The sequence below is a fragment of the Plectrocnemia conspersa genome, unplaced genomic scaffold, assembly GCF_051122295.1.
Source record: "Plectrocnemia conspersa isolate PC_06_02 unplaced genomic scaffold, ASM5112229v1 ptg000008l, whole genome shotgun sequence".
Taxonomy (NCBI): domain Eukaryota; kingdom Metazoa; phylum Arthropoda; class Insecta; order Trichoptera; family Polycentropodidae; genus Plectrocnemia; species Plectrocnemia conspersa.
In genome coordinates, this window is record NW_028277172.1 from 19799014 (window position 1) to 19813037 (window position 14024).

Sequence of the window (14024 nt, forward strand, 5' to 3'; positions counted from 1 at the left end):
TCGACATGCAATTAATATGTCATATGCATAGGCACATGATTTATATGTATGATTATAAATAGCAAATAGATTTTATGACTCATATATTGAATCGTCAGATCTTTTTTTTCAAATGTTTCACTTTTGCTATGAATTTTAATATATTTTTATTGGTTAATAATATATTTCTATGGTGGCAAATCATATTGTGTATTTCAACTATTAAATATATGATAATTATTTATTTTCTTAAAGGACAATATTTCAGTACTAAAAATATCATTCAGTTTAATTGAACCACTCTGTTTATTTTTGTATGTACATTCAAAAATAATTGGAAAAGGATCAAAATATTAAAAAATCTTAAGAGCATCATCTTAAAGCCACTTATCCATTGTCGTTCACGACAATAAAGATCTCCTCAGTTATCTATATATATTATCCGAGCGCTATCAAATTAATGGCTAATAAAAATAGCGTATGATAGCGGATGCGTAATAAATTATATATAGATATGTTTTTAGCATTCATACTCGTATAAGCATATGGCGATGGGCACTAATTTTGAGTGAAATCTGCTAAACTCTTCTCAGCGAAAGATTCTTCTGGAGAGCTCAAGAGCACTTGATCGCGTGCCTCGTTGCGAGATTGATGACTCTTCATCCAGCATCTGACAGCTTCCAGCGCGAGCTTTCGCATACTTTGTGAACCGAATAGAACGCAAAACTTTTCCCAAAATACAAAAGTCCCTATTGAACAAACAACAACATTTGAAGGTTGCCGCTTTGTATCTGTGTAGTGAACTAAGTAAACGGATCAAAGTTTTAATGATGAATTATTTATGGTGTGGTGTTAATACCTTGCCAAATTGGGTTTTAGTTTGAATAGATATATATTATTTATTAATAAGAAGCTCTATGAATTTCATATACAATTTTCAGCAATGAATACAGAGGTTATTAAATTAAAAATATAACAATTCGAATTACAGTATTTTAATAACATATTTATAAAATATGATATTGATAAAGTAAGGAATTTAATTAATTAGTTTTATATTTTATTATTAATTTAATTTTTAGACATTCTTTATATGCATGTGTAGGTAGCCGCCCGGGTCACCATAAAGCATATCTGAATAGCTGTAAAACCTGAGCGAAGGTAACGACGGAATGGCACCGCGTCTATTTTACATATATATCGACTTTGTCACTTCGTTTCGCCCCTATATTTATCTACCCTTAGCCCTGTAGGCTTTGGCCCCGTACCTTTATTCCGGCACAACCAAGGGCAGGCCCGTTTACTCTTCGGTAGGCAAAAAATTCGAATCAGCGTTCGCGAAAAATGGCCAATATTTCCTTTATGCCCTGCCGGGAATATTTGATGTCTCAGGCACGAAGGAAATTCATATGAATATGTATTATAGCATTTATACGTATTTTTTGCCATTATACATTTTTTCTATATATTATAGAAATTTGTGAAGTTTCACTTTTTACAGATGCTTGGTATTTTATTGATAACATACATATGCAAAATTTCTATCAATTTAATTTTAAGATAATTTATTGGTATTTTACAGTACAAAAATATATATTTACTGTCGCGGGATTATTATGATAATATTTATGTCGTGAATACTATAAATAAATTGTTTCTTTATTGCATTAAAGATGAAAGTCATACAGTAAAACTAATTTTTATTTTGTAAAATTAAATATGATTTAAAGTATATTTTATATACTTTAAACCATATTTCACGTGTATAATATATTATAAAGTACATGCAAAATAATTTTTTATCTGAGTTCTAGAAATGTAAATATAAACACACATTTTTTATATTTTAAAGAAACATTAATACAACTACAATTAATGTGTCATTAAAAATATACACTAATCATATACATATGTATATTAATATTGTACTAATAAATAATAATTGACAAAAATAAATGTTAATACATGATTTATTAGTTCATATATTAAATATTATACGAGTTCGATATATCTATTACTCAAAGTCCTTGATGAATAATATATTTAACTAAATTTCTCATATTATTGTATATTTCATAATCCACTTCCAAAAGTTTATAAGCCATGCGGTAATATACCGCATGTGTAATTAAATTAATATCAACAAAATTAGCGTCTTATATTATTTTTAAATTAAAAATAATATTTTGTATTTGCAAAAATAAAAATATTAGAACAGTTTACCCTTTTTTATAAATATGAATACTACATATTGCGACACGTCCTTCATCACAAGAGAGAAAATGTCAATATCGCCGTCAAATCTCATACCCAAGGATGTTTCATCTTAATAATGCCCTGTCGGTAGTCTCACCCTATCATATTAAAAACTAAAACTCATATATTCGAACATGCACCGTCGGTGGTGACATCGTATGAAACCACTAGATTAAATTTTCTTACCATGTTACGCATAAACATTTCTAACATGGACATTTTCATAAGTAATTTATATATTTTTATAAAAATGATGGACTGACCAGTTTCAGTATATACTGGTTTCAAAAGATAATTAAATAAAATTATCTTTTTATAGAGAGAAAGCTTTTTTTTGGATCTCAGCTACAGCTTTGATTTTACAGTTTGAACTTTAAAGTATTTTAATTAATTTTTAGCTAATGAAAAAGGCAAGCTAAGTATAACACAGATAAAATAACCTTGTAGCTTATGCTAAGACGTATTTTTTGGCAATATATTATAATATAAAACAATATATTTTTCTTTGGCAAAAATGCCATCAAAGTGAGCAAACACAGAAAGGTGGTGTAGAATTTCCCTGCGTTACACAGATCGTTCCACCCCCCATATTACGGCTTACATAAAAATGGGTTTTCAAATACGACGGAAAATTTGATACGCGAAAAAGATAATGGTGCCGGTTTTTCCCGCATTATTGCTAGATTTACCAGTGCTAAAGGAGAAAATCTTCAGCCCAAAAATGATTGTTATGCACGCGCCGACGATTCCCAATCGTATCACAAATATCAGTTAAATTTTATATGAGCAATAAAGCGAATATGTCTGGCTTACCTGGGGTTTTATTGTATCATGTCGATCTAGCGGCACCACGCCGTTCCGGACCGCTCCCCATCCAGCTGGCTGATGTGTTTCGACTACCAAATAAAAAAAATATAATCTTAAAATCTGGACAGCAGATAAACTATGCAAAATTATTTTTTAGGTAAAAATTGTAAAAAAATAATTAATATTTTTTAATCAATTACAAACAATAAAATTCCTATTTTTGTAATACTCCGAAGTCGACCCAGACCTACGACTTCGAGTAAGCGCCCACACTGTCGCAAATTTCAAATTTCATAGACGTCCGGACGGTGGCTTCTTATTTGTGCGCGATCGAAAAATGTGCCAAATAATCGGAATTATTAAATTGTCATTTTATTAAAATTACGCTACTGATATTTATATAAGTTTGTGTGGGCACTCACCAATACAATATCAGTGAAAACTTTTCGGTCGTAAATATTCAATTTACGCAAAATCTTTGTCGGCTTTTGCAAAATGCCATAAGACATAAAAATGATACTCCATAATACAAACATCACATGTGTGACTATCCTAAAATTTGTCGCTATCGATTCTAAATAAGAATTCGTTATGATGTGACATTTATATAAGCCGATCTAGGAAAAAACATATTCGAAACGATTTTTTTAACAAAATCAAGTACTACTAATTATTTAACTTTATATGAAAAAAATATAATAACGAAATCTGTTAGAAGAATATACTTTAAAAAATATAATGAATTCCTTTTGGTGCCCTAAAATATTCAAAGATGTCAGTAGGATTCTGTTGAAGTCTCCGATAAGCATGTGGTATTATAATTTGGTCACGTGACCACGATGCAGCGCTAGACATGCGTGTTAACCATAGGACGCCTACGCGCATACTAAAATTGAACCGAGTTACTCGTTCTATCTCAATTTGCGAAAAACCATATTATTATCTCTCTTACTCTCGTCACTTAAACGCGAGAGAGCGAAAGGAGAAGTATCTCACTGCTTGCGCTCGAAAGAGCAGCTCTGACTTCGGTCCTTTTGCCGACAATGTTCGGAACGCTCGAAGCTGGCCAAGTCGACTGAATTACCCCCACTTTACTTCCTGCTCTCGGTAGCCTCGGACAACTTCCGAGAGATTTTAGAGCGGGCAGAACCGAGTCCGACTGAAGTAACCCACTATATTCTCCGTCCTTGGCCAACCTTGGCCAACTTACAGAGAGTGTAGTGCAGGCATATGACTTATATTGACTCATAATTTTAAAGGTATTTCACATAACAATAGTCACGCTGTTATTTGTAATATTTTTAACGCAACTCCGACAATTTCAGATTCTGACATTAACCACTCATGAAGCATTTAGCAGGTTTTAATAAATTCATGACCATATTGCAAATTTGCTGTGTTTGATTTTAACCTTTTGTTAAAAATAAATAGTTTCTCTGATATATGAAAAATTACGAAAGTGACTCTCATACATATGTATTAATGAAAAGCAAATCTATGATACATTATAGGCTGAAGTAAATTATCATAGCATTAGCCAAAGTATTTATTTTTCATAAGTATGTTTCAAACTATGCCGAAAGATACTTGATTGATCAACATCATGATGTTGTTTATCTATTAAATGTATAAATATACTAGAAAGTTCCGAAATGGTGTGAGATTTATGACAGACTTCTTAACAGTGTCAATTAAATCAGTATTAATTTTAGTTGTTAATGTCTTAAATTTTTCACATACGCTGTGTTTACCAAACTTCAAAGTGTATTGCATCTTTGGACTTACTGAAGCAATATGAACTCAGATGAGACTACGTAGCAATGTAATTTTCTCAGATGCTTCCGAAATAATGTAGAAGCAACGTGAAACCACCTGTAAATCTCGTGTACATTCTGAATAAAATTTAAGGAAAAAAACTAATTTCGTCTTGGACGAGGAAGTGTACGGAATTTATTATGTAAATATGAACATGTCACGTTCTGATGGAATATAAAATTTTTCCCGCAAACTATACGGGCAATGCATAGATTTTTTCGCTCGCTAACTTTTCGTTTTCGCTCGGGGGCAAAAGTTTGCGGAAAGCTTTCGGATTTGTTGCGAACTTTTCGGTTTCTCAAAAATCCACTATACACTTTTGAAAATATGACGGCGTACGCGAATTTCTAAAATATTAACATATTTTTAATCAATATTTTTGCGCGCAACCAATTTATTTAAAACACTTAAATTTTGAATCATTTAAAAAAAAAAAAATATTTATTATTTTGCAGATATCCTTATTAGTATGTGAATTATTTATAGGTTGCGTGGAAATCGTGACGTTTAAATATTTTCGTTTAGGATTCCGCCAGGCATTATCCTCCTTTCCATTTCGGAAATTCGTTACTCGTCCCCACGGGGATTACCGCAACCCCCTAGACTTGTCACGTGCAAATTAATCATTTTGCAAATTTACATAATACGCTGGCGGTGGTTGAACTTGCAAATTTTGTGCCCCCCGAACACGGCAAGCAACTTTCGTTGCTGAAAAACAAGGTCACGACAATAAACTAAACGTCTTTAATGCTGCTATTTATAAGTAGGAAAAAATGCACAGCTGATTTAAGTAAGATTAAATTATTTTTGATTCTGCAGCAGACTGTCATCATATGTAGCTTTATATTTATATTTATATTTATAATATATTTGATTATTTTCTTTTACTTATTTAAAAATATATTTTATTTTAATTATATACGAGGCAATTTTTTTATATTAAATTCACTGTGATCCAGTTGCTTGCATTATATATTGTTTACCTATTTATACGTAGAGGTTTCAACCAAAAAAATACAATAAAATTATTTACATATTTGTAAACATTAAGTTTGACTAAATTTGTCCATCCTACATCATATCATCAAAACCATTAATATTTTAGATGTTTTTAAAAAAAGAACTTTAAAAATATATTTTTAGATTAGACATATTATTTAAGAGAATTAGATTTATTTTAATTAATGACCCAAAAACTGCTTTTATTTTTGTAATTATTACCTTATTTTAATTTCTGCTGATTTATAATTTTCAAAGACTCAAAATTTTAATCGTAATATTGCCCCTATAATTATTTCACTGCATTTATTTTTAAGCAATTCTGAAAACATTATTTTGAACGGCATTTTTGGTTCGAGTCGTTCATCACTTAAGAATAATGGTTGTTGTCTTAGAATGCCATCGCTACCATTCACATTTACATAATTTCATTGCGATAATCCAAGAGCGTTTCTTTAAAGTTTATAAATGAATACAATAGAGACACAGACACAATCTAATTAGGTATTATGTTTTTTTTTATTAAAAATATTTGCATAATTTTTGATTATATTCACAAACAAAAATATTTTTTCACAATGAATCAGAAATTTTCTGTAACGAATAAGTTATCATTCTTTCTCTGTCTGATTTTATTTAACTAATTGTCGCTTTTTTTATATTGCTGATTCGAGACAGCTTTGGCGAATCGCAGTTTAGGACGCTAGCGGGCCAATTGCATCGTTTCTTGGATATGTTAAAAATAAAACTGCAATTTTTGAGCATCATTAACAAAGACCCAAAAATATCAATCATCCTTTTTGCGTATGGTAGAACGTATGTCTATCGCACACCCTTTTTAAATAAAAAGTAGTTTTCTAGGTGCTTAAGAGTGATTTACGCCTCAGTACTAATAGTTGCTGTGCTAATAATAAATATTAGCGCAATCGATAATAATTAATAATAACAAGGGATTTAAACAAGTTAGTACTTCTTGTTATTTATTTAAAATGCTCGTAAAAATGACTTTTAAATTTATTATATATGTGGTTTGGACCCTCATGAAATAATACCCTTGACAAACGGTTGGAACAGACTGGTAAAAAAATTTATAAAAGTCATCGCTTTAACGTAAATTTATTTAATTTGACCATTTTTTTTTACTGTAATATTCGAATAATGTTTTCATTATCAATTAATTGAAAAATGCTTTTAAAAATTAAAATTTAATTTAGTATGAGATATGTCTTTGAACTGCAATAGTATTTGAAACAATTTTGGGCATGACATACATGCCTTTGAGCTTTTAAGGTTTGATAATGATTATTATTGGAATAACATTTTTTGCTTCAAAAGAGATTTTTAATGATAGTTGAAGAAAAATAAATATTTATTGTATTATTCAGATACAATTTGATCGACATATTTAATTCATGAGAATTTTGCTAGGGATATGCAAATATAGGAACATTAAAATAACATATTATGTATTTAATAATAAAATTAAATAATTATTTAAAACGATATTTTAAAAAAAATAGATGTATAGGATTGGCATTTTTTAAAACTATACAGTAATACACTGATATATTAGAAATCAGCAAGTTACAATATGTGTAAAATAAGATATTCAGGTACTCATAGTACTGCCAAAATTACCTTTCTCGTATATAATTTAAATGGTTTGGAAATTCGCAAAAAATATATACACACAAACATCCATTATAGAAAAATTCTTTTCATACACATTATAATATTTTTCCCTCTTTCAGCGTTTTATATTTTTCCTTCTTCTTCACACACTCGCAATTCCCAATCTGCATAGTTTGACGTGTGGCCTGTATTTTTTATTCGCCATCCGTTTTTGCTCCTCTTACGATTGTGTAAAAATAATATTTTCTATAAAAATAATATGTGTTCGATGTGAAAGCTTTTAAAAAGTCCACGTGTACCTAAAGCTTAAAAGAAAAAGCTTTGTAAAAATACTACATATATTTATATATAGACTATAATGAAATTTTTATAGCAATTGAGTGAAAACATGTGATCAAATGTAATTAAAAATATATGATTTCCATTTAAAAAGCTCTGTAATTTTCACATATAACCAAAATAATAATTTTCGGGTTATCATATAATTGCATATTTAAGTAGTTATAGATGTATTATAAATGTATAATACAATGTTTTGTTGAAAGATCGAGGTTAAGTAAAGACATTGATCTCCTCCCTTTATCCTAATCGTTTATTAGCCGTATATTTTCCATAGGAAATCATTGTCATCAAAACTTTTGCTTGAAATATCATTTCGACTACGGAAAATGTTATTATTTGGTTTAAGAATATATAATATGTTAAGGACTCAAAATCTTTTTGTTAGAACTAATTTTATTGGTTATTGATGAGTTAAAAATATTGTTTTTTTTTATTCTCTCGTTTGCTAATCGTAGGATGACTATTTAGTTCTTCGCATCGCCTAAAAAATCTCGGGTTTCTAGTACATTAGAGCCGGGGGCGAGTCGGAGGCGATTTGTTTCGGGACCCAGGTGGCCCATACTGGTTTGGAAATTGGGTACTGTGATGAATATGACAGATTATATTATGGATGTTTATATAAGCCTCCAGGTACGCGCACGTTGCGAAAAGGGCTATATTTATTTTTATGACACAATCGCATTACGCCCGACGCGTTCGGAAAATGCTTGATTTTTCGCATACGTGTATTTGTTTTCGGTCGTCGGAAATGGAAAAAATGTTTATGTGTTTCGTTTTTTGTATTTTCAGTCGGAGCACGTGATTCGCATTCGCGGTTTCCAGTCATGGTGTTCATCCACGGAGAGAGCTATGAGTGGAGCTCGGGGAATCCGTATGATGGATCGGTGTTGGCCAGCTACGGAGGACTAGTAGTCGTAACAATCAATTACAGATTAGGAATTTTAGGTAAGTCTATATTTATATTAATCTGTGTTTATCTACTTATTAGTTACAATCATATGTATTATTGTAACAAACCCAAGATCCAAGATCTTACTTCGTCAAATTGAATATTTATCTAGTAAGGTTCTTAGCCTTATATTTTTTCTTCAATAGATCAGGGTCTATATATGGCTTCTTACTTAAAATATTTAGAAAGTCATGAATATAAGGTCCATTAAATATTTCTAGAGCATTTAATTGTTTTTCAACCTAGTCATAATTTACTTTTAAAATATATTTGATGAGCTTCGGTTTCAGGCTTTTTCTCTTTATCGAATACAAACCAAACATCATTTGAAAATCGTTTCATAAAAAATAGTTTTTAAAATAAATAGAGAGGAATTTTTTTATTATATTTTTATGTGAGTTTATTAGTGATAGTTTGTTGTAACAAAAACAAAAAATAAGTTGTATTGCATTCCCTTCTTTGTCAGATATGCTTTTAATAATATATGTTATACTAAAGAAGCAAATAACTAAAGAAACCGCGTATTTTGCGGAATTAAGAACTGACTTAGATACATATAAAATATTTACAGTTTATTTTAAACATAATAAATATTGTCACGCCATGCAGACTGCATATGCAAAAACTCTTGTGTTTCCTACAGAGTAAATAAAATATTTTATTTTTCCTAGTCTTGTATCTTCACATTCTAAATATGTATTGTTTTATACAAAAATACTATTTCGATTTATGAATTTGAGATTTTTAAAATATCTTTTTTATAACAACTTCATAAATAATGTATTCTAAAATCATTTGAAATATACATTTTAAACTTTATAAATTTTTTAAATTCACCAAAAGACTGTACCTTAAAAGTTAAAGTTAAAATACCGATGAACTGAAACCTATCCATTGTATTCACACTCACACATTTGTATATTTTGCATTTAATGGAACTGCGAGATTAGTGACTGATGTGACTTTTACAACTATTTATACGCTGGAAAAGTTGTAAAAAGTGATTGTTTCAAATACATATTAAACCAAAAATATTTACAACAGCAAGCAGTGGAGTTTTTAAATTTCGTTGAATAGCTATTAGTGAATTGATTGGTGATGAATGGCTGCCATCCATAGTGATTAGTGATATGACTTAGTGTTACATATTTTATAATGGTCCTTCGAGAAGGCATAGACCAAAAATGAGGTCAATTGAGAAAAAATAACTTTTGAGTAGAGATGTTATAAGCCTACATTAGGCGATCGTTCGATAATAACAAAGAATAATTATTTAAGGTTTTGTAACTCAGGGTTGTACTTCGTAGTCAGTGAGACGCGTGTGAATCTAATGAGGGTATTATTAGATTATATTATAATTGTGACAGGCGATAAATGGCGAAATGTTCTCTCCGAGGGGTGGTGGAGAAGCTGGCGCAGGGATGATGTCCGCAAAAGATCCTCGGAGATGCCTGAAGCGAGCGTGTCTCGAGGTTGTTCCTCTTGCTGCGATAATCGTATTCGGGCGTATCAGGTCGTCTGCCAGGCGAGGTGAATCTGCTAGTTTTTTGTGTCTGCTTGTGACTGCCTTCTCCTTATCGGAGTCCAGACTTAAGTATCCAGGGCTGCCAAATTTTCTGACCAATCACACTCATGCAGCGATAATCTAAAAATAGATATACGCCTTTAGAAAGTAACATTCGCTTGATGGGCATTGTCCAAGGTCGTATTGCATTACAACGGGAATCTCGTGGATCCGGTGATTTATTATATCTCTCAATGACGGAAAATATTTACAGTAAGAACAAAGCTCGTGTTATTTATGTAATTTTCTAGTCATAACGAGGGCTTTTGTGTGGTATATTTTTTACGCTATTGTCTTATCTCCTTGTCATAGTAAATTAACGCAAGTTTTGAGAATAAGACCCTTTTAAACGTGAGCATCTGTTTGTGATTGCCATAAATAAAATTTCTTAGAGTTTATTAAATAAATTGTGGTAATTTATAGCTTGTTAAGATCAGTGTGGCTATTGTGCAATTTATTGTGCTTTTTGATCTCTAATATTAATTGTTAAGCTAAATTAATGGCGTTTTAAATGATGTCTAAGTGTCAATAGAACTTTCACATAATAATATTATATTTCTCAAATTCTTTAAAACGAAGAATTTAAAATTTTATCTGTTTTGGTTATTTTTATTCTAATATTTTTCCAGCTAGCTAATTACAAAAGGGTGGCATTTTTTCGAAACAAATTACCGTTGGCCCCTAAAACATATTACGATTGTCCATTTCAAACCCAATCCTGAATCCACGTGTTATTTTTTCATAAGGTGACAAATATTAAGACAGTTTACCTTGGTACTTAAGCTGGTTAAAGGTTTTTCGTGGTAGTGCCCTATTTTATTAAATATTTTTTTTTTTTTAATATTAAAACGCTTCTTCACGCGCTGAATTTATCTTTTTATTATTTAATTGTAAAGGTTAATTTTTTACATTGTTGATAAAAGAATGGTTCAATCGATAAAATCGACATAACTTTTCTCAGTATTTGGTAAATGCATATTTAGTCTGTATATGTAAATTACTAAATAAATAATAACTACTGTTTTTAATACGTAGAATTATGCAAAACAGAATACATAATAGTATCACAATTAAAAAATACATTGTATGATATATACATCACTTATATGAACTTCGTGCATATGTGCGAGAGTTAAAACAAGGTAACCCAATACCACACCAAAATAGCAATATCGAAGCAATTTTTTTTATGACGCCGCGACATGTTTTATTACTGGGTTGCCAAAAAATCCAGAGCCGCAACGAGGCCACCTTGTTTATATTAAATATTTAAAAATTAATTTTCAACATGTCTCCGCCTCGTCAAAATTGAGGTCAGTAGGGGAGAGAAGGAAAAAAAGTGGGTATGCGGAAATATTTTTACGACCCTACATCATCACGGCGAATACCCAGTTTAGGGGAAAAATTCATCTATATATTATATAAAACATAATGCGTAAGCTTCAGTAGCACGTGTCTCGTTCGAGTTAAACTTGAGCAAAATTGTTAAATTTAAGTATAACGATATTTTGATATTTTTACTACAAAAATGTAATCAAACAATCAATGTCATAGTTGTTTATCTACTGTTTGGATAATCGTAGAATTATATTACGAAATTTGATAGTGTAGTTAATAAAATGTAGAGTGCATTCCAGTTTAAAAATGTAACTGAAAATTTCATCTACGACACACCTTTCGTCTTATGTATTTTTAATTTTTAATTTTATAATACATACATATTTTCTAGTAGTTATTAAATATTTTAAATTTGATTATTAACCTTTAAAGTAAAATATATATTGTAGTTAAATTTGTAATGTTATAGAATATTTTTGGGTAATTTATACTACGTCGATGTTCCGTTGCTTTTTCAATGGTTATGTGATTAAAATATGTATTTTATTTGACATATTTTTAATATATGTTAAATATAAACAACAAATTATATTGTATGCTCATTAAATATCAGATTTTAAATTCTTTATTTTTTTTTTGCTTTATAATGAAACATCTCGCGACGACGTAAAATCTCCTTTCGATATTGCTACGTCAGCGTAATATGGCGTCACCTTGTCTTATTTTTTTAGACAGATTTTTCGCACAAAGACGAATACCGTAAATTTCGTCACACTTATATTATTTCGGGACGAATTGTTGCCACGGCGACATATGGCAACACTGACCCCGGTCTGAGAGAGGACTTTTTCATTCGACCAGGCTGAAAACCCCGGCATTTCCCTTTTTTCCGTCTGTGAAAACCTTTGAATTTTCAATCAACGCCCACTTTTGACACAGGTGCTGTTACCTCATCTGCGATAATTCTGCTCCACTGGTTGTTCCAACGTTTTTTTAGATATATGTTTGTATATGGGTGCCTATGTTTGCACAGAGACTAAATTTCACCAGCTGACGTAGGTAGAAAATACTCGATATTTTGTTTGAAGCTTTTTTACCATAAAAGAGTCGCTATGTAATGAACTATAAGGTACACAACACCTCGCTTTTAAATAATGATAGGTACGAGAACATAGCGGTAGGCTGCGAAGTATCCAGCCTTTATAATTAAATATCCGGGGATTTTATTTTAATTAAGTCTTCTTTGAAGTAAAGCGATCTGTATTCCTCTTAATGACAGTGTTACATCATTAAAATAATCGTCAAAAGTTATTCAAATAAAACTAAATATCGGTATTCAAATTACTGTTTTAGATTTTATTATATATTTAAAACATGGTAAAAATCTCTCAGCTGCTTACATCTTAAATTATAGATCCTTATATAACATAATAAGTTAGTTGCTAGAAATAGTAAATATTACTAGAATTTAGCTTAAAAATTATAGCCGGCAGCATAAAGTTAATAATATATTTTTAGCTTTCCTAAATATTTGCAATCTTAAAGATAATGGCTTATTATAAAATTATCATTCATATAATTGCTTGACATAATTAAGTGACTAAAATGTTGTATTGTATGTTAAAGTTAATATTATTTTAATACAATGAATAGTAATTAATCGCAAGAAAATTATTTGTGATTAGTTGAATATGTAACTTAATTATTATATGTATGTATACTTAAATTATTATATAAGAATATAATTGATAGTAGATTTATATATTGTATATATTATAACATACTCTCTAAAAGATATATAGCATTATTATCAAACAATTTGTTTCTGCTTTGACGTACTCAATTATTTTTTTAATAGAGAGTACTTAAAAACTTAGGAATAAGATGTCTAGCTTATAAGTATATACTACATATATATTTATACCAATAAATCCATATAGCACTGGCTGCAAGAATCAGGTAGATTTATATTTGAATTCCATTAGCATAAAATATCGGATGCTCTGATTCAAAATATTGTGATAGCACTCTTTTCTCGTCGTCTGCATTTTGAATTATTTTTGGTCTAGAAAGTATTGTATCGATCGAAAAAATGTCAGTTTAAAGAAGCACTGTCTATTTTTTTTACTTTTCGTGCAAACGATTTAACTTATTGCAAAACAGCCTTGCTGTAATTTTTTGTCCAGGTATAAGAGTTTCGTAATAGATACAAAATATTTATTTTTACAGTGAGCCTGGGCTTTGAGGTCGATTTATCTACCTGGCCTTTGAGTAACCACTGTCTTTTACGACGACTGTTGTGGTACAACACCAATTTCTTATCTCCGGTTATCAAATGATCAA

General features: G+C 30.1%; 1 protein-coding gene across 1 annotated transcript in view; it reads left to right on the forward strand.

Annotated features, from left to right (window-relative positions):
* Nlg3 (Neuroligin 3) overlaps positions 1–14024 on the forward strand; it is a 370309-nt gene that overhangs the window by 266535 nt on the left and 89750 nt on the right. The window contains exon 3 of the mRNA XM_088189294.1: positions 8620–8775. Within this exon, the coding sequence (XP_088045420.1) occupies positions 8620–8775 (156 nt within the window). The remainder of the gene's footprint in view (positions 1–8619; positions 8776–14024) is intronic.